Source organism: Leptodactylus fuscus, chromosome 4, assembly GCF_031893055.1.
Source record: "Leptodactylus fuscus isolate aLepFus1 chromosome 4, aLepFus1.hap2, whole genome shotgun sequence".
NCBI lineage: Eukaryota > Metazoa > Chordata > Amphibia > Anura > Leptodactylidae > Leptodactylus > Leptodactylus fuscus.
Window position 1 is genome coordinate 81,751,329 of NC_134268.1, and position 25,813 is coordinate 81,777,141.

General features: G+C 42.4%; 1 protein-coding gene across 1 annotated transcript; it reads right to left on the minus strand.

Moving 5' to 3' along the window:
- Positions 1-1,524: 1,524 nt before the first annotated feature.
- Positions 1,525-5,171, minus strand: CBLN2 (cerebellin 2 precursor). The gene is made up of 4 exons (XM_075270719.1): positions 5,042-5,171; positions 4,093-4,548; positions 2,680-2,799; positions 1,525-2,390 (listed from the first exon to the last, which is right to left on the minus strand). The coding sequence occupies exons 2-4, from the start codon at positions 4,432-4,434 to the stop codon at positions 2,193-2,195; spliced, it is 660 nt and encodes a 219-aa protein (XP_075126820.1). The 5' UTR covers positions 4,435-4,548; positions 5,042-5,171; the 3' UTR covers positions 1,525-2,192.
- Positions 5,172-25,813: the final 20,642 nt, after the last annotated feature.

The following is a 25,813-nucleotide window of genomic DNA, read 5'->3' on the forward strand; positions in this document are numbered from 1 at the left end:
AGCCATTGCTTTCCCTGTCTATAGTTACAGGGCCTGCAATGCTGGCTTCCATAAAAAGGTTTTAGAGTAATATCCTGAATAAAACAAATGTCATAGATACAACATTTTTATTGATCTACAAATCTATACAATGAAATATGCAAGAGGCTTTCAGCTTTGTGGTTGATAAGAGTTAAATATTATCTGTCATGTAGAAAGAAGAAATACAGCAGGGTGTGCATGAAGGATAGATGATAACTATGGATTGAATCCATTAATATATATTTTGTATATTACTGTAGGGATTCCTCTCCTGATAAGGAATACACCTTCATATTATATAGGGGTCTTACTTGCTCCATACAATATTATTGTGGTATCACTACAGTAAAATTCAATTGATACATTTGTAACCATTTAATAAAAGTGGTTACATAGATGCAATGTATCTGGGGCACACTCTCCTTTTCTGTAAGAATGAATAATACATTTGTCTTGGAGCAAAGCCTTGTCATCTTCTTGTAAGAGCAAAGACTTCTGGGAGTCTGAATCTCCACTATATGACGGGCTGCTTAGTCATGCCAACTGCTCCTCGTCTACATGACACTTGTATATTCCTCGGGAACCCGAACTAATGTTATGTGGATGGCACTCAGTGCACCTATGTGTACAGAAATGGAACTACTATTAAATGATGATTTACCCCTCTCCAAGGATTGTATATGTATTGTGGGGAGGGGGCTGCAATAGAAAGCAGCGCTTATGCGCTGTCCACTGTATTGGTGCTGAAAGCAGATGCGATAGCAAGTAGAGAAGATTTTCTGTTCATTGGGTATGGTGAAGCTGTCAGGATCCTTGCTGCAGGCTACACACTATAACAGGGCTGGGGTTGTCAGGGTCCTGTGCAGCTTCCTAGGCTCTGCTGCATTGTATTCTGTCCACTATGGCAGGGCTGAGGTTGTCAGGGTTCTGTGCAGATTCCTAGGCTCTGCTGCATTGTGTGCTGTCCACTATGGCAGGGCTGAGGTTGTCAGGCTTCTATTCTGCAGTCTAGACACTGTGACAGGGCTGAGGTTGTCAGGCTCCTGTGCTGCAGACTAGGCTCTGCTGCATTGTGTGCTGTCCACTATGGCAGGGCTGAGGTTGTCAGGCTCCTATGCCGCAGACTAGACACTGTCATAGGGCTGAAGTTGTCAGGCTCCTGTGCAGCAGTCCAGGCTCTGCTGCATTGTGCGGTGTCCAGTATTAGAGGGCTGAAGTTGTCAGGTTCCTGTGTAGCAGCCTAGACTCTGTTGCATTGTGTTGCGTCCGCTGTCAGAGGGCTGAAGCTGTCAGGCTCCTGTGCTGCAGGCTAGCATTGTGTGGTGTCCATTGTAATAGAGATGAGGTTGTCAGGCTCCTATGCTGCAGATCAGACACTGTCACAGGGATGAGGTTGTCAGGCTCCTATACAGCAGGCTAGCATTGTGTGGTGTCCATTGTCACAGGGCTGTGTGAGCTGATACATTACAATAGATACGCATATGCGCTGTACACTGGGTCCAGAAAGTGTGCACTCAAGCAAAGACTTGGAAAGAAGACAGCTTTAATCGATAAGCTTTACTTTGCTTTACAGCTATATACGATTTCGTATTGGTCAACCTAATTTACATCTCAGCACCCTGAAAAGAAAAAAATATACCAAGAAATACACAAACAACACAAAACGAAATAGGTAATTCCAATCGTGCAAATGTCGCTTGTCTGTATAAAGCACTTCTTGACACAGTCATGTCCAGAAATCCAAAAATATACATTACTGAGACTCAAGCCATTCGTTTCTTAAGGCTATACAAACACTAAAAGAAGCATTGCAAGAACACGGAATTGGAATCTTCTCTTTGTGATGCCTCCTATCAACTCTGTGGGTCCGAGGATTTGTCTCAGAACAACAACAAAAAAGTCAATGATCCCAACAATAAATTCCGATATTGACTTTACAATCACAGGTACAAATTGCTCAGGTCGATAATTTCATTTATCCTAAAGATCACTGTCGTCTAAAACTAATTAGAGGATCAGTTTCCCAAGGAAATGTCAATATCATAGTAAATATTTTACCTAGAAGAGAATTCGTTCTTCTACAGAGACAATCTGGGAGGGATGTTGGAGATAAGATCTTGTTCCACCACATTAATGGTTAGATGGACTGTCCAGTCTAAGTTGTTCTCTCCTTATAATGGAAATACTAAAAAGCCAGAGAAGGTCGAATATTTCCAGCCTCCCATGAGGTTGCCCCTATCCAGTCTTAGGTGCACTTTATCAGCTCTCTCCATATGCAGCAGGACCCCATTACTGGCCGCTTCTCTGGTGACATCCTGGTCCCCAGCAAAGGCTGAGATCACCGCATAGTTATTCTGCATGAGACTTACCTGGAAGGGAAAGAGAAGGATATAACAACATTTATGGAAATCTGTCATTAAATTAAGACTGGCCCATCCTATAAATCAGCTATTTTACAAGGTTATGCTTATAAGGTTATCAGAGGACATTTGTATGATCTCCTTTTGTATCACCAACCCCCCCATGTCCTAGTATATATCTATCAATGTATCATTTTCTATATTAAGCTGGGTAGAGGGCACCAGTCCTAGAGGTACCTTATTAATAATACTTGTCATTATTTCCATATACACATCAGTACAATATAAGGTCACTCACCTGGATAGTCTGCCTGTTGTACACTTTGACCACATGAAAGCTGAAGCTATATATTCCTTTTCTTGGCGCTACAAATGCACTGGATGCAAGGTCAAAATGATTCCCAATATTTACTAGCACCTAGAAAAAGGTGAAGACGTAAGTTGTAAATCAGGATAGTACTATGTAGTGTGAAGTAGCAAGACAGTGACAGCATGGAAAGTCTTCATAAATCACACTTGGAGTGTGAAGGCTACTCATGGAGGATTGGGGATCTCTAGAAGTCAATCAATCTCCTGCACTACAATGAAGTGGAAAGCCAAGGTGAGGCAACAACTGTCCATATATTACATAAAGATAACCCTATAAATTAAGAGGGTGATATTTGACAGTATTAGGGCAAGAGAGAATCTTCTGGCAGTTACAATATATCACAAGTTCCATACAAGAGCTTTACAGAGGCGTTTACAAGATTCCTACTCCTTTATAAGCTGCCTCGTAAGGGTTTCCACTGTTTTACAGAAATACATAGATTAACACTTAAGGATGGATTGAGAAGTTTTATTAAATTACATCCTTTATTTGCACTAGTGGCGTTAGACAATTATTTTACAGGAATCCTTGCGACAATTGTCATTGGAATTTCAGGGCTCTCAGATCAAAATCTATGGCTTAGACTGAGCCCATATTATATGGATCAGATTATATATATATATATATATATATATATATATATATATATACATCTGATATAATAGTTCTGACACTTTAGTTCCACTGCTAATAGCCATGTCATACAAAGATATAGGTTTATCTGGTTCCCCGGGAAAACAGAAGGGATGTCGCTGCATTCTGCAGATCAATACATATATTTCCATGACTAGACCTAAATATACACTGTGGATTGATTCTTAACATCATTAATGACACTACAGGATTAGTAGGGAGATGTCTAATTTGTGACACAAATGCGACGAAACCGCAGATTTACTGACATCTACTGACAATGGAACAATTCATAAAATACATATCGAGGTAGGAAGGAGCTCTCAGATTTTTTTTTTATCTCTTCCCAATCAAAAGATCATTGTGAAAGTACATATGTCACAGGAAACATCGGAGGAAGACAGGCAAACTTTAGAAAAGTCAGAGGTGAACCATCAAGTTGTCAGGATGGAGATTGTGGGCTGGAGAGATGTCAGCTCCCTGCACTTATCCATTACAGCGAGTGTGACTGGGGTCCTACTGTACAGCACATGTTATGTGCCAGGCTCTATTATATGCTATTGGAAAGGGCATTAGAAATGTTCATCTTTTATTATTCAGCGTCTTATAACGCAAGCTTATAGATGGCTTTGCTCATAGGTTAAGTTTCTAATTGTCTGATATGTATTAATATAAACGGATATGATACAATATTGTAATATAATCTACCTGATCGAAATAGATAGTCATGGTGCGGTTACTCATCTCAGAGGGCTCATGGTTGGTGTTCCTAATAGCTGAAAAAGCCACTTTGGCACTTCCAGATCGCACTGAGATACCCAGAGACGATGTGATGGCTCCATCTGAAGACGGGTTGGAATCGCAGACCACCAGGCACTTTCCTTCCAGCACTATGGGCTCTGTGTCATTCTGAGCATGGACTGTAGGTGGCGCTAGTAGCATCAGCACCATGGACAGCAGCACTTTAGCAACTCTCAGGAAGCTTTGCTCCCACTTCAAAGGCTTGACCGCAGCTCTTCTGTCTCCTGTAGCAATGCCCCATAGATCCATCCTAATACAGCTAGGAGCTGGCAGCCTGGACTCCACAAGATGCTTCTGCTACTATGGATTCGCCTATAGTCCCCTGCTTGGCTTCGCTTACTCAGATTGCTTGTTGTGCTGAACCTTTAAATAAAAGTACACTATCAATACAGGAAACGTGTCTGCTTATCCTTACTACTATGCATCAATAGTATTACATGTCATGTGCACAATTCTCCATATCATAAGAGACATTGCAGACTATAGTCAATGCTAGCTGTCAGGAGCTTAAATGATCAGTCCGATTCTCTCCTGCCCTCGGACTATATAAAAGCCCCAATCACTATGAATACATCTATATCTGACCCAGAAATTAAGAACTTTCCAGCCCTGGCTCCTGTGACCTGATATAAAGGCCACTTACTGTAGTTGTTCTTTGCTCTGTAAAATCAATAACTGCAAATAATCGCTGTCAAAAACTAACACAGATCAATTCCCTGTAAAGAAAGCTCTCTCTGAAGCTTAAAGAAGAAGGCTAGCCCCTTGCTAAGTAACAGGGTAAACTTTATAGCTGCAAGTGCAACCCCCAAATGGCTGTATATACATTGCCTAGCAAAATAAGGAAGCAAAGTGTTACCTGGCAGGTCCATTGTGTGACAGTAGCAATGTGCTGGCTTCTTGCTTGCTATGAAGTTGTATTGCTTAGACAGAGCTGAGGTTGTGCTGGCAAACACACAGGAAAACAGGAGTCGCCTGATTCTCGCCCGCCCATCGCTAATAGTCTCCATCTCCCTCCTCTCCTCTCCATCTCCTTCTCCCTCCCTTGACTTACTTTACATAGCTGTCATTTCCTCTCCTACTCTTTCCCCTCATTGCAGGAGTTCATGCCTATTTTGCTGCCTTGCACATATCATCCTGTTCACATTCACATACTCACTTATTATCTAGAAAGTCATCAGCATGGGGTTATCTTTTAGCAATTTCCAGAAGACCCATGGCCACTGCTGTATGTGTTGTGTAGCAGGCAGCCAAAGATCAATAATCATGTTTTATAATGTTACTTGACCCTATCACTGATCAAATAAAAGGTCATGACAATGATAGGCAAGGAATAACAGTGGAATGGACATAATGCTGCAGATTAGACTGTTATTCTCAAGCACAATGCTTCATTGTTCGTTTTGGCAAATGACTTATTTATCAAGACTATTGAACCTTCTGTTACTTCCCAATTAAATGGAAAAGCTGCGTAAGACTTATTTATTGACGGTGTGGTGGCGACACCTAGGGTTAGAAATGGGTAAGTGCGAGTAATCTGCCTCTTGGTGTTTGTGTGGGGCAGTTCTAATCCTTAATTAAGTCTTTTCCCCAGTGCTGCAGAGCCTATAGCTTCATCGCTGCCATTATGATGTATGCTGCAGTCAGTCCTATCATCACTTCTAAGTGTCTGCAGCTTTCACCCACCACAGCAGGATGGATCATTGCCCTGTGCTAAATGAGTTGGAGCTTATAATGTCCTTAAGTATTTAAGAGCTGGAAAAACAAACGTATAAGATGCTGTAAGAATCCTTGAATAAACACACGAGCAGTCCTACTGTATTCTGAGACTCCTTAGTACATGTATTAGCTATTGCCGACATACTGTAGACATGCATGCAGAAAGAAATCAGCAGAAGGTGACAGCACAAAGATGTGGCCATGATCTAAAGACACTTCATGTAGATCTTACCTGTAATAACAATGCATTTATTTAGATTTCACATACACCTTACCTTTCATTAAGATTGTGATTGTAGGATCTTTTACCCATTGAGGACTGGGACAATTTTGGTCTTAAGGATCAGAACAGTTTATTTGGAGATCTTTTTTTTTTTTCAATTTTGCTTGATAGTTTATAAGATTTTGTTTTATCATGTGAAGTGCTTCATGTTCATACACCTTCTTACACATTTAATTTATATTTTATTAGAAATGCCAAAAAATAATGCTGCTGTAACTAAGGTGCTTCAATTGGCGAACGTCTATCTGTATGGGCTCACTAGCAATGGCCACATGATCACCAAGATGGGTATGTTATGTCATGATCATGCAACTACCTGTTACTCATGACAAGCATACTTATTCTTGTTCTTCAGGAGTTTAAAGAAAAATAAGTATGTAGTATTATTGATAATATTATCAATAATAACAACACACCTATTAATGGTTTATTAATGACTATTTCTAACTCTGACCAATCCTAATCAGCTTGACATCAGGATGATACTAAATATTCGGGACCGTATTATTTTTCCCCTGAAATGGGGCAATTGGCATAATCCTCATGGGGTTTTTTGCCTTCCCCTGGATCAACACTGTGGCGGATTGTAGGGTTATAGGTTGGACTTGATGGACTGTTGTCTTCATCCAACCTCATCTACTATGTAACTATATCTACGTCTCCCCATTAGCACTATTGATGTGCTACAATATAATTATTTACTTATCTCTTATAATTATATAGTCCCTCTCCAAGAGTTGAGCTTTTCAGGGTCTTAAATAGGGGTTAAAAATAAAGAAGGTACACTGGATTCCTTAAGTATAGTGTATATAACACCGCACATCTTATTTGATGCTGCAAAATAAGAAATGAAAGCTCTCAGTCATTCTCCTGATGCAATGTACAGTGACATTTTATGGGTAGATTCTTCATGACATTCCTACCTCATATGGGACACTTGGAAAAAGAACACATTGAAAACATTTACAATAAATCCAATAAAGCCATGCATAGCTGGATGAGATGTCAACTTGGTTTTATTACAGTATGTACCTGTGTGATGATATTTCAGTGGCCTCTTGACAATTGGTTTTCATGGAAACGTCCCATAGGATTCCCTGGGGGATTTTTGATGTGATCACACAGACATGTTTCATGGATGGGTAATGTCTAACTCGGCATCAATTTGCATGGATTAATGGTTTCTAAAGAAAACATCTTGAAGTAGATGTAGCAAGGCGATTTTGCAAGAAAAACTAGAACCAAATAAGGCGTATTCCTTGGTGTATTTGTGCATCAGTGCAGCAAGATATTTTATTTAAATTGTAGTCAATGAGCTCTGGTCTTGGAGATGTATTCACAGAAAGGTTCTCAGCATACAAATCATAATGTTATTTTCCCATGCAAACAGGAGCAGCGCCAGGTACAACTGCTGAATAACTGGGACTGGAATGGGCGGTTCTAGCTTATATAGGACACTATTAGGATGCATTGCACATATATATTTTTACTAACATATATATATATATATATATATATATATATATCTCCACACACACACACACACACATATATATATATATATATATATATATATATATATATATATATATATATATATACAATGCATGTATCACTTGCTTATATCTACTTCCCTCAATAGAACAAGTACCGGATGCATTTTTCATAGGACAGACCTTGGTTTATTACTTCAAGCAAATTGATTGAAAGATCAGATTATTTTGTAAATGTATAATACATGAGTAATGGACAGTAAATATTGTAGAGAAATCTGAGAAAAAAATTCTTCTATAAAATGTAATAATCATATTTTGTGAAACATATTGATTGAATACACTTTTATAAGCAGACTGCAAGCCAGGCATTATGTAATCCTATTATTTCAGTACAGAATTCATCCTTTTTCTCATTTTAGTTTTATATTTTGGATGTCCTTCTCCACACACACTGTAGTTCAGCTACTGGATGTCCTTCTGATAGACAGGTGTCCAATAGTGGAACATAGTGAGATATTTCTGGTACACACAAGGTGAAACATGGTGTGATTGGTAATCTTAGTAATACTGATTTTGCACTTTCCCAGCTCTATGCTGGTCGGTAAATGGTTAACTTGCTATTCCTGTGTTGCTCTGTAAATGGGAGGGGGCTCCTGCTCTGAGGTTTCTAGAAGGGGGAAAGCAGTCTCTGTCTTTAGCCAGGATATGTGTTGGTTGGTACCAAATTATCCGTTCACACGGAGTAACGCGCCGCGCATTTTGCCCCAAATACACGCGTAAAATCCAGTAAGCCATTGAGTTCAGTGGCTTTTTGTTTGTAGAAATGTCCCTGCAGCTTTCCAGGTTAGTTAGTGGTATTTAGGCCACAACAGGCAGTTCCATATCATTGTCTGCAGGCAGCCTTCTTGTCAGAGGTGTAGCTTAAAACTCCTGGGACTCAATGCAAAATCTGCAATACTGTGTCACATTAACAAAGTTGTACATTTTTATGTGTAAGAGGTCTCAGAGGATCCTCTCTATAGCTATGAATGAATGGGCCTAATCAGAAGGGTGTCTCGAGTCGCAGACATTGCGGCTGACTCAGGGGTGAACCTAGCTTTTATGCCGCCTGAGGCGGACGACAGAAAGCCCCCCCCCCCGGGAGGAGGGGGCGGAGCGGAGGGGGCAGGACGGAGCGAAGTGGTGGCGGAGCGAAGTGGTGGCAGAGCGAAGGGGCGACATTAGCAGGCAGAGAGCAGGCAGGGAGAGGACCTGCTCTCTGCCTGAGCGTGAGGGGAGGCCGGTGGAGCAGCGCTGCGTCCACAGGGCCTTACCAATCCACTGCTCGCTTCCCGTGCCGGGCTGCCGAGACCGTGACGCTAAGCCAGTCCAGGACAGCTTGTCCTGGACTGGCTTAGGTCAGCAAAAACGCCGCCCTTCCCGGGGGCCTGGCATAGCATTGCCTGAAGCGGTCGCTTCAGGTCGCCTCATGGGAGGTGCGGCGCTAGGCTGACTCAGCTGCGGAATCCGCTTGAAGATAGGACATTTTGCTTTTTTTTTTCCGCTAGCTGAAAAAAATCTCTAGCGGAAAAAAACTGCGAGCAACTCCCATTGAAATGAATGGGAGGCATTTTTGCAGGAGAATTTTGAGGCGGATTCCACTTCAAAATCCGTCTGCAAAAAACTCCATGTGAACATACCATTAGAAGATGAGCTAGCTTTTTTCTTTAATACTCTTTTCTTCTCCCTAACTTTTACAAATGTTGTAAAACTCTGTAATATGTCTTCTTCACTTATCAGGCTGCTTTCTTCCTCTCCCTTCATTTAAACTCATCACCAATAGTAACTGTATCCATATCCAGTTTTACACAGAGAAATCTATGGAGGCGGCAGAGGGGATAAGGAGGTTGCTGCTGGCAAATAACTGATTTCTTGTCTCATTCTGTAAAGTGGTTGAGCCTTATTTTGCAAGATATAATAGTGTCAACAGAGCTATCACATTCACAGTGTAGCAGAATATGTCGTTTTGCAGCAGCCTCCGATTCCCGTGTCCTCTCTATAGACTTTAATAAGTTGTACTATTAATGAATGTAAAGTTATTTTAAAATTAGAGGTAACTTTATGGATTTATTTTACTATAACAGCTCACATATTTCAAGAATCTCGTTCAGACTGACCATTATGGGCGAAGGTGTAACTTGAAGCTCCATGAGCTCCAATGCAAAGTATGTAATAGGTCCCCCATTTATCATGTGCTGTCTAAAATACTGGTGTCTTGTTATGTTTTAGAGAGGCCTTTGGATCCCCTGGGGCTTTATGGTCATGTAGTGATTGCTACCTCTTAAGTCCCTATAGGTAATACCTCTGAACATTAGGAGAAGGTGCAGAATGAAATTATTGCCAATAACCAGAGATCAGTGTTGATTTATACGTTGTGTAAGATAGTTTACTACTAAAATGCATTGTCTCTATAACTGAAATTTTATTCCCCAGAAGTTAGACAGTATAAAAGGCTAATGAATCTTAGTCACTGGTAGAAATGTGACTGATAGAAGACAATATAACGCTCCCGTAAAACACTGAATAGGTCAAAAAGACAGAACGTAATAAGAAATGAAGGTGGAAGCATCATCAATGCATTCTGTGGTGTGAAAACCAATAGTGAATAGAGTACAAAAAGAAGAAAGGACAAGGGCCTGGTTTACATCTGCATTCGGTATTCCATTCGGGGAGTCGCTTGGGGACCCCCCAAATGGAATACCGAATGCATTAAAAAGTGGTTAGCAGAGAAACCACACGGACTCCATTATAATGATCAGAAGATGCTACAGCCCTCAAGTTGGAATATTTTAGTTGGGGAAGGAGACAGTCTTCTTCATGCTCGGGATTAGTGAAGAGGTATTAAGCTGGAGTGTCTTAGTTAGGCTAACAACCTGTAGGATATAAGTCAGCTCATGTGTCATTTTGCAGTCAGGACATGGGATAGTACTCTGCTCACTTTTATGGACTTGAGGTTAGGGAGATTGTGAGAGGAATTTTGGATGGACTTCATAGCCACAATCCAACCTATGAGCCGTAGACCAGACTGGATATTCTTTTTAAGACCTGCATCCAGGGGTGAACCTACCCCTTTTGCCGCCCGAGGCGAACTACAGAAAGCCGCCCCCCCCCCCGGGTGGAGGGGGCGGTGCGAAGGGGCGTGGCCGTTCGCAGGCAGAGAGCAGGCACAGAGATGACCTGCTCTCTGCCTGAGCGTGAGGGGAGGCTGCTGGAGCAGCGCTGCTCCAGCGGCCTCCCCAAACCACCGCTCGGTGCTAAGCCAGTCCAGGACAGCTTGTCCTGGACTGGCTTAGGTAATCAAAAATGCCGCCCTCCCTGGAGTCCTGACATAGCGCCGCCTGAAGCGCTCGCTTCAGGTCGCTTCATGGGAGGTGCAGCGCTGCCTGCATCCTTCAGTTTGGGAATTGTAGGCTTTTATGGAAGAATTAAAGCATGGTTTTTAGAAAAATATTTCCCCCAGCAAGGGAAGCACTAACTGATTCCAGGGAGTACCATCACGTAGCCTCAATCCCATCCTTATGGTGTTCCTAATAACGGTGCCTTCATTTCTATGGCAAAATTATTGTTCAAATGTTCACCTGTTGAACAATATTTGGTGTGACCTCCTTTTGCCTTCAGAACTACAGCAATTCTGTTATGTATAATAGCACACAGTTTTTGATGAATATTAGTACAGAAGTTGTTCCAAACATCTTGGCGAACTAATGACATATCTTCTGTGGACAAAGGTCCACTCACATCCTTCTGTCTCTTCATATAATTCCACACAAAGTCAATGATGTTGTGATCAGGAATCTTAGTGGGCCATATCATCACTTCCAGGAATACTTATACAATTGGTGGCCACACCATACTTAGTTTTAGGGGGGGTTTTGTTATTTTTTTTTATAAATGTTTTTATCAACCAAGTTTTTTTTTTCCTTTAAGGTAAAAGTTCTGCATTGTTGCTGAAGGTCCCTCAGGCCAGCTGTAACAAAATGTGGGCAAGGAGGGGGGAAGAGGAAGAGAAGAAAATACAGAGTGAGGGATTTGGAAAATAACGTAAGGAGAGGAAGTAGAGATGTGTTCCATTTCTGTTTAGGTCCCTTTAGACATAAAAAAAGAAGGAGGGAGTTACATGAGGGCTGCAGCAGAGGTTTATCAAATCGGTCCATTATAGTTAAAATGATCTTCATAGCCCTAACCAATCCTGAGATATAGGGATCTAAAATGTCCCTCCCCTCCTGCCTCAGGTAGCATCTTAAGAGCTATGGTAGGAGGATGGAGCAGCCCTGCAGACAGCACAGAGATGATAAATCATTATGATCATCTGTATTGTGACCCCAATGGGGGGTAGCATGGACTTCTGTCCATGTTATCCCCTCTACTATAAATCAGAGAATACACTTTACTTTTGATCTCTGACTGTCACATAGAGGGAAAATGTAATACCCCTCTGAGTCTAATCACAAGGGTATTCTTATGTAATACCTCTCTGGACATACAGTAACCCGTTTATTGGCACTATAACCCAGATGTTTACCATTGTCCAGAATTTTTGTGCAATGTTTTCTTGTAATCTCTGTTTGCTGCAAAGTTGCATGAAGGTGGTTGTGTATATGAAATATTAAGTTGTGTTTTTATATATGGTATGCTGTGCAATCTCAAAAAAGTTAGATTTTGGTAACACAGTCACAGTTTGATATGTGCAGAATAGATTTTTAACATATTAGTGAATAACAGCAAAATCTTGCATGTCTTCTGTATCAGTGTTTTTGAGAGTACAAACTCTTGTAGCAGTTGATGTTTGCAGTATATATAAATTGTGTTGAGCTTTTATTTGAAATGTATTTTGTGTGTGAATGTAAAATTGAATATGAGTTTTAGGTGCAAATATGTGTTTTAGTGCATTTTTTAAAAAAATTATTTGTGTTTGTCACAAAGTTACATGAAGGTGGATGTGACTATTGATACCCCATTGATACACATATAATCTTCAGGTTGTCTACTTTAAAAATATATATAGGGTTTAGGGGTTCACTTGCTTTTCACGGTGTGTAATCCCTACATTTTATAGGCTGACACTTTTTAACATTTCCAACTTCAATGCAGTTTTATCCTTCCAGTTCTAGTGATTTTCTGAAGACGTATTCATGCAGGTGTAGGCGTTAGTGATATGAATGAATTCTGCACATGTTGAACTCTTATTTTTAGGAGGTTTGGGGCATATAACTTTTTGTTTGATTTTCACTTTTAGCAACTAATATACATTTTTTTATTTTTTTTTTATAAAACATTCACTTTAAATCAGAATTGCATGAAGTTGCTTGTTTGCATGCAGTACCAATTGGCATTCTGACAATGCCTCACAGTTTCTCTCATTAACCACTTCTCTTGGTCTTTCACAATGTTCTTCTTCTGCCACACATGTAGGTGGAAACACGATTGATCTTGTCTTCCATCGACTCCTCACAGTTTCTAAATTTACTAAATCTGCTCTGCCCTTCTCTGATCATAACCTTCTGTCTCTCACCATCAGTGCCCTCTCCCCTTCACAAGATACACCTACCCAACACACATATAGGAACTTGCATACTATCGACACCCAGCACCTCTTAGATACTCTACAGTCCTCTCTGTCCCCCATCTCCTCAATCTCCTGTCCCGATCTGGCCACCAGTCACTATAATGAAACCCTTAAAAATGCATTGGATGAGGTGGCTCCCCCCTCCACTCGTAAAGTCCCACGTAGGAGGCAGCAGCCCTGGCACACGCCACAGACACGATTTCTTCAGCGGTGCTCTAGGTCTGCCGAACGTCTCTGGAGAAAATCATGCTCACCTGCAGATTTCCTCCACTTCAAATTTATGCTTAAAACATATAGTTCTGCCCTTTACCTCGCCAAGCAAGACTATTTCACCGCCCTCTTCTCTCTCCAGCAACCGTAAAAGGCTTTTTGAAACTTTTCACTCCCTACTCACACCCAAGGTGCAGACGCCATTCACAGACCTCAGTGCTGATGACCTGGCCAAGTATTTCCATGCTAAAATTGATAAGATCCGTCAGGAAATTACTGCCCAAGCCCCAGGTGGCATTGATCCCACCACCTACCATAGCAATGATCCCCTCACCAACTGCACTACAGACTGTCCATTCTCATCTTTTGAACCTGTTACAGAAGAGGAAGTCTCCCAACTACTTTCTTCATCTCGCCCTACAACCTGCAGCAGTGACCCCTTCCCCTCACACCTTCTCCAATCTCTGTCACCTGCTGTCACTACTTACCTTACTAAAATATTTAACCTCTCTCTCTCTTCTGGAATCTTCCCATCCTCCTTCAAGCATGCTGTTATAACCCCACTATTGAAAAAATCCTCCCTGGACCCATCCTGTGCTGCTAACTATCAACCTGTCTCTAACCTCTCCTTCATCAACTCTTGGAACGCCTGGTCTATTCTCGTTTAATCCGCTATCTCTCTGCTAACTCTCTGCTTGACCCCTTACAATCTGGCTTCCGCGCTCTGCACTCTACTGAAACGGCTCTCACAAAAGTCTCCAATGATCTCCTAATGGCTAAATCCAATGGCAACTCCTCTCTTCTTATTCTTCTGGACCTCTCTGCAGCTTTTGACACTGTTGACCATCAACTCCTCCTCACTATGCTCCGCTCAGTTGGCCTCAATGACACTGCGCTCTCCTGGTTCTCCTCTTTTCTCTCAGACCGCACCTTCAGTGTATCATTTGCGGGCTCTGTTTCCTCCCCTCTTTCCCTTGCTGTTGGGGTTCCTCAGGGCTCGGTCCTAGGCCCCCTCCTCTGTTCTCTCTACACAGCCCCCATTGGACAAACCATTGCCAGATTTGGCTTCAGGTACCATCTTTATGCTGATGACACCCAATTATACACATCTTCCCATGACATCACCCCTGCACTCATACAGAACACCAGTGACTGTCTCTCTGCTGTCTCTAATATCATGTCCTCACTCTATCTGAAACTAAATCTCTCCAAGCCTGAACTACTACTGTTTCCACCATCTAATAGACCTGTCCCTGATATATCCATTGCAGTCTCAGGCCTTACTATATCTCCTAGGCAGCAGGCCCGCTGCCTCGGGGTCATATTTGACACAGACCTTTCCTTCACCCCCATGTTGAATCACTCGCACGTTCATGTCACCTCCACCTCAAAAACATCTCCAGAATACGCCCTTTGCTTACCAGAGATACACTAAAGACACTTATTGTCTCTCTGATTCATTCTCGCCTTGACTACTGTAACTCCTTACTAATCGGTCTTCCCCTCACTAAACTCTCCCCTCTACAATCTATTCTGAATGCAGCGTCCAGGCTCATCTATCAGGCTAGACGCTACAGCGATGCCTCTGGTCTGTGCCAGTCACTACACTGGCTGCCTATTCATTATAGAATAAAATATAAAGTTATCACTCTCATCCACAAGGCTCTCCATAATGCCGCACCTCCATACATTTCCTCCCTCATCTCTGTCTACCGCCCAACCCGTGCTCTCCGTTCACTCAATGACCTAACACTTACGTCCTCTATTATCAGAACCTCCCACGCTCGTATACAAGACTTCTCCCGAGCTGCACCACTTCTCTGGAATGCTCTACCCCGGACAATCAGATTAACTCCCAATTTCTACAGCTTCAAACGCAAACTAAAGACGCATCTTTTCAGACAAGCTTATCACAATTTCTAACGTAAACCCTTAACCTTCCTCTGTCCCCGCTCCCACATTTCCCCACATGATATGATGTCATCTCAGGATAACTTTATCTGTCCAAGCTCCATCCACATGTTAAAGGACACTTCTGTTGACGGCTCATAAAGTTTTATGTTTGTGTAATGACAGTCACCTCTATTACAAAAGTGTCTGACCTCTGCATAAGCAATGCCGCCCCTGCTACCTCTTGTGTCACCCCCTCTACCTCATAGACTGTAAGCTCTTGCGAGCAGGGCCCTCAGTCCCATTGTGTGAAATGACTTTCTTTGTAATGTATCTGTCTGTATTTGAACCCTACAAATTGTACAGCGCTGTGGAATATGTTGGCGCTATAGAAATAAAATGTATTATTATTATTATTATTATTATTATTATTATTATTATTATAATGCTGCATTTGTTTACATAAAGAAAATATAAAGGTATGGGCAGGGCCGGTATAGAGACAAACTGTGGCCCTGGGCAAAATTAAAAGTGATGCCCAAATGCTGAGATTATCACGCCACCTGCGTTGCGACGTCCTGTGCATAGGTCTTTTGTGGCAGAGCAGGGACTTTTTATCTCCATGCTCCGCACAGCATGCCGATAACCTTGTGGAGCTCCGGAGATTCAAACCATCAGGCTAAAAGCCTGATGCTCTGGATCCCGGGAGCCCCTTTGGGAACGGGACCCTAGGCAATTGCCCAGTTTTCCACTCCTAACGCCAGCCATGGGTATGGGGAGGTTAATATGATTTTTTAATGTTTCAATTTAGGTTTTATTTGTCCATTTCAAAACTGTGAAAATTGCTCTGGCTACTGGAGGTGCAAAATTTCCAGAGACCCCTGGTAGTCAAAGAGTTAAACAAGTGCAGTCCTAAGCAATTTCAAAGTGTCCTGTTGCCACAGTGGCCATGTCGCTGTGCATGATGACATCATCACGCAGTACATATCTTCTTGTAGGGCTCAGAATTAGTCTCCCTCCTTCTATCCCTGTGCCAGCGTAATGACGTCATCATGTTGCCTGCTGTTACTTACCTGGCCAGCTTCCAGTTTCTACCACACTAGACTCCAGGCTCCTTCCTGATATCAATAGGTTTGTGTTCATTTTAATATTGATTAACAGAAATGCCATGAGACCTTTCTTTGTTTTCGGACTTCTACTTTCCCCTGTTTGGTGTATTGTTATATAACGGTCTGAGGGGATTTATTAATTAATGAATTTGACTATTATATGACTGGATTAGATGAATTATTAACTCATCCTATATACCCTATGAATTGTTAATAAGATGTTTATATACTGTATAACATCAATGTTACATATATTGACAACGCCCTGAGCTTTAATCGTATGTGTGAGGGGAGGATTCTTCTAAGTTTTTGCCTCGTTACTATTGATATATTATTATTTATATATGTTTTGTCTTAATTTATCTTAGGTTTATTTCAGATATTCACTGAAGAAGGTCAAATAAACTAAAATGTCTGAATATGGAAAATTGTTTATAATTTGTGCTGTTATACCGGATCTTGTTTGTCTGATTTTATAAAAATAATTTCATTTTCATATATGATAGAGGAGTGCCATGATATTCTCTGAATGATTGGATTAATTGTGAAATGTCCTTCACAGGCACCCTGTACAATGGAAGGGAATGCTGTAATCTTACTATGGTGGGACTGAAATTAGGTATACAGCCCCTGAACCTTATACTGTAGATACAAGCAACAACCAGTAGGATTAAAATTAAATGTATTTAATAAATTGTCACTTGAACAATAACAACTGCATGGGGAGGGGTATACAGCCCCCAAGCCTTATAAATGCAGGCAGCCACTAGGAAGACTTAATTTAAATTAAATTTAAATGTATTTGACAAATGGTCACTTGGACAAAGCAACAGAAAGGAGGTATACAGACCTAACTTCCTATAAATTCAGACAGTCACCAAAAGACTTGAAATTCAACATTATTTGACAAATTGTTGCTTGGACAAAGTGACCAAAAGGAGGTATACACCTCTTGCCCCAATATTCCTACTTCCTGGCACCCTTAGTGGCTGCCTCGATACAGGGCTCCAAGCTGGGAGCAATCTCTATCTTTCCTTTCTCACTCTTTTCCTCTGTATCTTCAAGAATCATGTAACTAAGCAATCTAGCACTATGAATTAGCAACTATAAATCGAATGGAAGACCCTGTGGAGTATTTTGTTTCTATTGCAAAGCATGGACAATGACAAGACCTGGTTCAGCTGGTTTCCACATGTGCCTGTTACCAGCCTCCCAGCTAGGACAGCATGGCTCACCATGCGGCAAGGAGGAGAAACCTACATGGAAATGCGGACTTCTTCCTTCAAGGAGATGTTTTTTGGAGTCTATTGCTGGTGTGTGAAGATGCTACAGCTGACTGGTATTTCTTTCTATTACTGTGGACACGTGGGACTCTGTTACAGCCTTGGAACCATCACCCACCTACCCCCAGGAGTTATGGAAGCTTGGCAAGAGAGCAGCACCATGTATACCTGGATGGCTTCAGACTTCTTTGGGGAAGTAGAACACAGTGGTAAGGAGGAAGGAGGAGGAGGAGGGCTTGTGATGAAGGACATTTGGGGCATTTTTTGTGGTTAATGGACAATAGTGCTGATACAAGATACCAAACTATCAGCTGTGAGCAGGAGATCTCACCACCTACCAAAGGAACTGCCACATGTTATCATGATAGCTGCCTATGTAACCCACCTCTGCAAAAATGTTTTCTGCTTGTTATATCTAAATGCTGTGACCCCTCCTCATGTCCTCCAACCACGGTCGGGCTGTATTATTATTAACAACACTCCACACAGAGAACTAAATGATCCTGCAGTGTGTCTGTGTTTCTTTCCTTTTTAGTTGCTCTGATTCCTAGGATTTCTCTATCTGCCATGAGCTTGTATGTGTTTCTCTCTTGTTATATACTACTGTACCATCTATGAAACTGTATCACTGAAATTTCCCCATTGTGGGACTATTAAAGGATTATCTTATCTTATTCACAGCCACAGGAGAATCTAAATTAAAGGGGTTGTCCCATAACAAGGATCCTATCTATACTGCTAGTTTATGTGGATATAAGACTTTTCCTAAATACATTGCTTTATGAAAACTGCTTTGTTTGGCACCTATCTTAATTTATTCACTTCATTGTTGACACTGCGTTTCTATGGCCACTTGGCTTATCTGCTCATTTCCCAAGTGATGTAGCTGCCTGCTCTCAGGGGGGAGGGAGGGGCTGAGTGCTGCTTATGTCTGACAAGTAATGGAGCTCCACAGATAGGGGAGGGGGAGGTGAGAGCTCCGGGATTACTGTGCTGTCTATCTTCAGCTCATCCACTTATCAGCTGGTGTAATTGAATTTGGCTGATAAGGGCTGAGATAGGGAGTCCCGTACCTCTGTATGTAATGCAAGGTGACTCAAATCCAGCTCTGCTACATCAGCTTCTACATCAGCTTCATACCGTGGTAATGCATTTACAACCAATCCCTCAGTACTACCTGCAGACATAGCAGATAGCAGAGCAAGTGAAACCTCGCACACCAATGTGCCAAGAAAACCAGGAAGTGAACAGAGCACAGAGCCTGAAGGTTGGTGAACAAGAGTTATGGGAATACCCCTTTAAATTAAAATTTGACTGAAAAGAGGTTCATTGTCCCGGCCCATATAAATGCAGGCAGTCACCAGGAAGACTTCATTTAAAATGAAACTTATTTCAATAAAATTTGCTACTTGGGTAGTGAAACAAGTCATTTAGTTGTAGTGTGGCATGCTAGTAGCATTGGGAGGAGAATTTAGCATTTATTTGAAGAAAAAAAAAATTAACTCCAGCAGTGAAAAATTCCATTCAGCCAACGGGTAGTGTGGCAGCTTTTTAAATTAAGTTTGACACAGAACAATATGTCATCACACCAATTTATGTTGGCACTATCAGCAACAAAACACTGAACTGAAGCTTATTTAATGGTGGTGTAAATTGTTGACTTATCACAAGAAACAGGGTAACGGCAATTATGGGAAGTGCTGGCACACCGTATGTAACAAAATGAATGTGTGTCATTTGTCACTTCTGTTGGAGACAGACTGCCTGAATGGATGCAAAAATTGGGAATTTAGATGGTTGTGATGCAGCACGCGGATATCATTGGCTACCGCTTCTGTGACTGTCCCATTTGATGCATAAAGACACTAGTGCTGACTCTCTATTATTTTATAATGTGTAAGTTGCAATTAGATGTAAATTATATGTTTTCCTTATCAAAACAGAGTAATGTTCACTATATATATAATACAATAAAAAGTACAGAATTATATATATATATATATATATATATATATATATATATATATAAATTCTGCACTTTTTATTGTCTTTCATGTCTGAGAACTTAAGTGCTCTATCTACGTTCATGAACAGGCTTGTAATAATGACAATGGCCACATCACAGCCCAGAACCAAATTGTTCTTATCAACCTCATCGAAATTTAGGACACTATCTTGAAGAATATTTTCCTCAACACTTGTTGAGTTTTATCTCCTCCTAAAGCTCAGTGAAGTCATAGATGACGGAATAGAAAGGTCTCTATGGCCATATTTAGCTATGAATGGGAAGATGACTGAATCATATATTCTACAACAATAACTGTTTCCTCCATAAATAATTTTATGCCATTGACTACTGCAGGTACCATATAACTTCAATGTGCCCCTTACCCAAGCCCCTACAATCAGGTAACACAAAAAGCAGTAGCCAAAATCAGGAAAGTTCAGGGAAGTGACTATTTTTCAAATGAGGATGGAACCCACACTGGCATATCCTGAGGAGTTGAAACATTTTCTGATAGCCAAGGCCTGGTTCACATCTGAGTTCCTTATTCCATTCAGGGAGTCCACTTGGGGACGCCATAAATGGAATGCTGAACACATTAAAAAGCAGTTAGCTAAGAAACCACACGAGCCCTATAGATAACAATGGGGTCCATTTGGTTTTCTCTCGGCAAGCGGAAACCTCATGGACCCCATTACAGTCTATGGAGTCCATGTGATTTCTTAGCTAATCTTTCGGGCTACCCCTAAGCGGACTCCCGAATGCCGAATACAGATGTGAACCTGGCCTATATAAGACCAGAAAACCAAAAAAGATGACTGGAGCACAAAGATATAATCAAAATACAAAAAACTTTATTAAACAACAATGTTAAAAAGTACACAAGGGAGGACAAAGTGCTATCAGACTGGAGAGCCAACTAAGGTAGGTGTATGGAAATATACATGGGTAGATATATAAGAGAGAGGGTACACCATATATAGCGACAGTTATACACAAAGAGGGTAACAAAATCAAGCCAAATGATTGTGTATAACATCGCTAAGTATATATAAACAGATAAAGGAGTGTATCCACTATGAAAATACTGGAAAGGAGTAATATATCCTATAGAACAGAGTGCAACATAATATATAGTAGTAATGTCTAGTGGTGTCAGCCAGCATATGTAGAATGAGTAGAGGGAGACAAACCATATGGTTATGGTATATAGACACAGCCAAACACCAGAGTAGTTAAATAGGAGTATATACCTGCTGCAGTCATATAAGGATCAAAGCATAGCAAGTAATTAATCCAGTATAATAAACATACCCATAATAAAAATGTTGCATGAAGGAAATACCCAGGGCCGGCGTCAGCGCACGGCATAGTCGGGCAAGTGCCGGGGCCCACAGAGCTTCTGGGGGCCCCCCAGCACTTGCCTGTCACAATTTCAGTTCATCGGCGTCCGTCCGCCGATGAGCTGGAATACATACGCGATGCAGAAGCTGAGAGATCAGCTCCTGCTTTAAAGCTCCGGCCCGGCTTGCGTGTGTAGGCGTGATGACGTCATCGCATCACGCTTACACACACAAGCCGGGCCGGAGCTAAGAAGGAGCTGATCTCACAGCTCCTGCATCGCGTATGTGACTGGAGAGGGGAGCATCGGGGGAACGATGGAAGGTGAGTGATAGAAGGTGAGTGTAAGTGTTTTTTTGTATTACATATTAAGGTGAAACATAATGAAGGGGGCCCATGAAACTGGGGGGCAAATGAAGGGGAGGGGGGGAACGGCATGACACTGGGGAAGATGAAGGTGGTGGGGAGAGAACGGCATGAAACTGGGGACAGAGATGGAGGGGGCCCAAAGAAACTGGGGGGCAAATGAAGGGGAGGGGGGGGACAGCATGACACTGGGGCAGATGGAGGGGGGAGAACAGCATGACACTGGGGCATATGGAGGGGGTGGGGAGAGAATGGCATGGAACTGGGGACAGAGATTGAGGGGGCCCAATGAAACTGAAGGGGCAAATGAAGGGGAGGGGGGGAACGGCATGACACTGGGGCAGAGACGGGGGACATGAAACTGTGGGCAGATGAAGGGGGAGAACGTGATGAAACTGGGGACAGAGATGGAGGGGGGACACGAAACTGGGGGCAGAGGAAGGGTGTATATGGAACTGGAGGAGAGATGGAGGGGGGGGCATATAATTTACAGGTGACTGTATTAGGATTATACTGTGTGGGAGCACATAATAAATGAATGAGAATGGGTGGAATCAACATAAAAGTGGGTGGAGCTAAATTTGCAGCGGCGCGCAGAGCGCGCCGCACATTTTGCCCCTCTTTCTGCTCTTTAAAAGATTGGGAGGTATGGCGTTGGTGACGCCACACTCCTGCATGACGTCACTCGCTTCATCTGCAACGCACAGTGTCTCGACTCCCCCACCTCCTTTACAAGGGGGCCCACTGAGGCTCTGTCGCCCAAGGGCCCATAAAAACCTGGAGCCGGTCCTGGAAATACCTAACGGGCTGGGTCTCCAGGCTCCCCTACGCGCATTTCTGCGCTAGCCTTCTTCCGGGGGGGTCTGGCCTATATATGTTAACCCCTTCCCGCTGATGGTATTTTTTGATTTTCGTTTTTCATTTTTGACTCCCCGCCCCCTTCTAAACCCCATAACTTTTTATTTCTCCGCTCCCAGAGCCACGTGAGGTCTTGATCTTTGCGGGACAAATTTTTCTTCATGATGCCACCATTAATTATTATGTATAATGTACAGGGAAGCTGGAAAAAAATTCAGAATGGAGTGAATTTGAAGAAAAAATGCATTTCTGCGACTTTCTTATGGGATTCGGTTTTACGATGTTCACTGTGCAGCCAAAATGACATGTCCCCTGTATTCTGTGTTTGGGTATAATTTCAGGGATACCAAATTTATATGTTTTATTTACATTTTAACCCCTTAAAAAAAATCCAAAACTGTGTTAAAAAGTTTTTTTTCTAAAAGTCGCCATATTCTGACAGCCGTAACTTTTTTATACATCCGTGTACGGGGATGCATGGGGCGTCTTTTTTTGCAAGGCTGAGTGTACTTTTTAGTTCTACCATTTTTGGGAAATACTATTGCTTTGATCACTTTTTATTCAAGTTTTTAACAGAATAAAAACAGTGAAAAAACGGTGGTTTAGCACTTTTGACTATTTTTCCTGCTACAGTGTTTACCGTACAGGAAAAATATTTTTATAGACTTGTAGAGCGGGCGATTTCGGACACAGGGATACCTAACATGTATGTGTTTTACAGTATTTAACTGCTTTTATATGTGTTCTAGGGAAAGGAGGGTGATTTTTTAATATTTTTTTTTAACTTTTTTTTAAACTTTTTTTTGCATCTATTAGACCCCCTAGGGATCTTGAACCCCAGGAGGTCTGATCACTAATGCAATGCATTACAATGCTAATACATTGCAATGCATTGCAAAATACCATCACTTATATTGCAGGCTATGTAGCATAGCTTGCTATAGAAGCAATGTAATGACAAGCCGGGGAGCCTTCACAAGGCTCCCGGCTGTCATAGTAACGTTACGCCAGCCCCGGAGCTTACTGCAGGTTCCAGTGATCACCAGGAAAATGGCACCTTGGTCAGCTTTGACTGAGGTTCCGGAAAAGTTAATGCTTCCGATCGCTCCCCTGGATCGCCGGTTGTCTACTGTGTAAAGCATAGTTACACACTCGGCATGCACCATACTAGTACGGCGGATGTAAGGAAAGGGCTAAACAAGACATTTCATGTACTGGGGCACATGCAGTATTATATATTGCTAGAAAGCCAACAGTGCGCAGAATTCACCGCTCAACGTCATGGATGGGCGGTAAAGAACACCTCTTTTGACAGTACAGCAATATGGTCTATAATGTCAGGAGGGGAATTCCTCACAGACTGTCAGAAACACCCTTCTGACACTGAAGAGCTCCGGTAATGGTATCAATAGCTCATGTCATTTGCTTATCCCAGGGGCCTTGGCTTATGTGTGGTCTCACATATTCAATCCCCATAAATGATACTTGCTTGAGTTTTCCTTGATGAGACTACATATGGCGGGTCAATGGTGTATCCAGATTCCTATTAAATGCACTAACATGGCCTAATACTCTTCTCCATAGCTCATGCTTTGTCTTGTCCATGTAATTGAGTGGACAACTATATGTGGCCAGGTATACTACTTCTTGGGTTTTACAATTGATGGGCCATTGAATCCACTATCTAATTGCTTTTTGTCAAGATAGTGAAGTGAGCAGGTCTGTGCATACTGCTTTAAATTAACCCCATGCTTTAAGGCTAACAACACTCTTACCTTACTGAACTATGACCTCTCATTGACATGCTGTTTAGTAACCTAATCTTTTGTTTATTTATAGTGAAAGTTATATTTTAGGCACTTGACTTTCTTTATATTTTTCTGTTATAGTCAGTTTTTCACAGTGTTTTAACGGCCCCTAGGCATTGTGTGAATGCAGCCTAATTGTCTGTCATGATGAGCAGTAAACCTTCACGACCTCATTATAGTCAGTGTGGTCCACCTATGTCCATGTGTAACCCCCTGTGTCTTTCCATGGACCGAGCGATGGAGCCCACAATGCTAATGTGAACCTATCATCAAGGGGTTAAGGAGCTGAGTTCTATTGATTATGGCTGCACATCAGGATGACGGTGGAGGAAGTGCAGGCTGGGAGTACCAGTTCCGCACCTCCCATGAGGCGACCTGAAGCGAGCGCTTCAGGCGGCACTATGCCAGGGCCTCAGGGAGGGCGGCATTTTTGCTAACCTAAGCCAGTCCAGGACAAGCTGTCCTGGACTGGCTTATCATCGAGGGTTGGTTTGGGGAGGCCACTGGAGCAGCGCTTCTCCAGAAGCCTCCCCTCACGCTCAGGCAGAGAGCAGGCAGTCTCCGGACCTACTCTCTGCCGGCGAACGGGGCTAAGCCCCGCCCCCTTCACTCGGTCACGCCCCCGATCCACCCAACCACGCCCCCGATCCGCCCCATCCTCCCGGCGGGGGGGGGGCGGCTTTCTGCAGTTGGCCTCGGGCGGCGAAAGAAGCAGGCTCACCCCTGTTTGCCCCTTTTTCTTTGTATAGAGTACAGTGTGGATGGCTGGATCTCTTGATCTGCAGGCAAATCTGGCAACGCTGGGCAGATGCCCACTGCTGAGCTGAGGACTGAAAATATTAGTTTTATTAACAAAACAGTCTTATAGTCAGTGACTTCCATTGCTAAACTTGCTGTCATCTATCCACATCACCCTGTCGGCCCCCTGTTTCTGCTCTCTGACCTCTGACCCCTCTGTAGCTGTCATCTTCGCTAAGTGATATATAGTAATTCCGTAAAAGTTGGTATGTGATTGAGTGTAGATAAGTCATAGATAAGCAGAGAAAGTTTTAATTATGGTAATTTGTTCAGGTTTATAAGTCAGTTCACTATTAGAGATGAGCGAGTAGTATTCGATCGAGTAGGTATTCGATCGAATACTACGGTATTCGAAATACTCGTACTCGATCGAGTACCACTCGCTATTCGAATGGAAAAATTTGTTGCAGAACCAGCATTGATTGGCTGAATGCTATACAGTCAGCCAATCAACGCTGGTTCTTCTACCTTTAGAAGTCTTCTCCGTGCAGCTTCCCCGCTGCGTCTTCCGGCTCTTCATTCACTCTGCCAGGCATCAGGCCTGGGCAGAGCCGACTGCGCATGCCCTCGCTACAAGAAAATGGCCGCTTTAACTGTAAGCAGCCATTTTCTTGTAGTGCGGGTATGCGCAGTCGGCTCTGCCCAGCCCCGATGCCTGGCAGAGTGAATGAAAAGCCGGAAGACGCCGCGGGGACGCTGCATGGAGAAGACTTCTCGGAGGATCCAGCCCGACCCTCACTCGTGGACTTGGTAAGTTCAATTTGATCGAATGTTGCCTACCCCTGAAACTAGCATTTTTCCCCCATAGAGTATAATAGGATTCGATATTCGATTCGAGTAGTCGAATATTGAGAGGCCAC

Coding starts and splice junctions, on each gene's coding strand:
- CBLN2 (XM_075270719.1), bottom strand. CDS start 4,434: ATGGATCTATGGGGCATTGCTACAGGAGACAGAAGAGCTGCGGTCAAG. Junction 2,800..4,092: donor TGACTATCTATTTCGATCAG/GTAGATTATATT, acceptor ACCTTTTTCTAG/GTGCTAGTAAATATTGGGAA. Junction 2,391..2,679: donor ACAACAGGCAGACTATCCAG/GTGAGTGACCTT, acceptor TTTCCCTTCCAG/GTAAGTCTCATGCAGAATAA.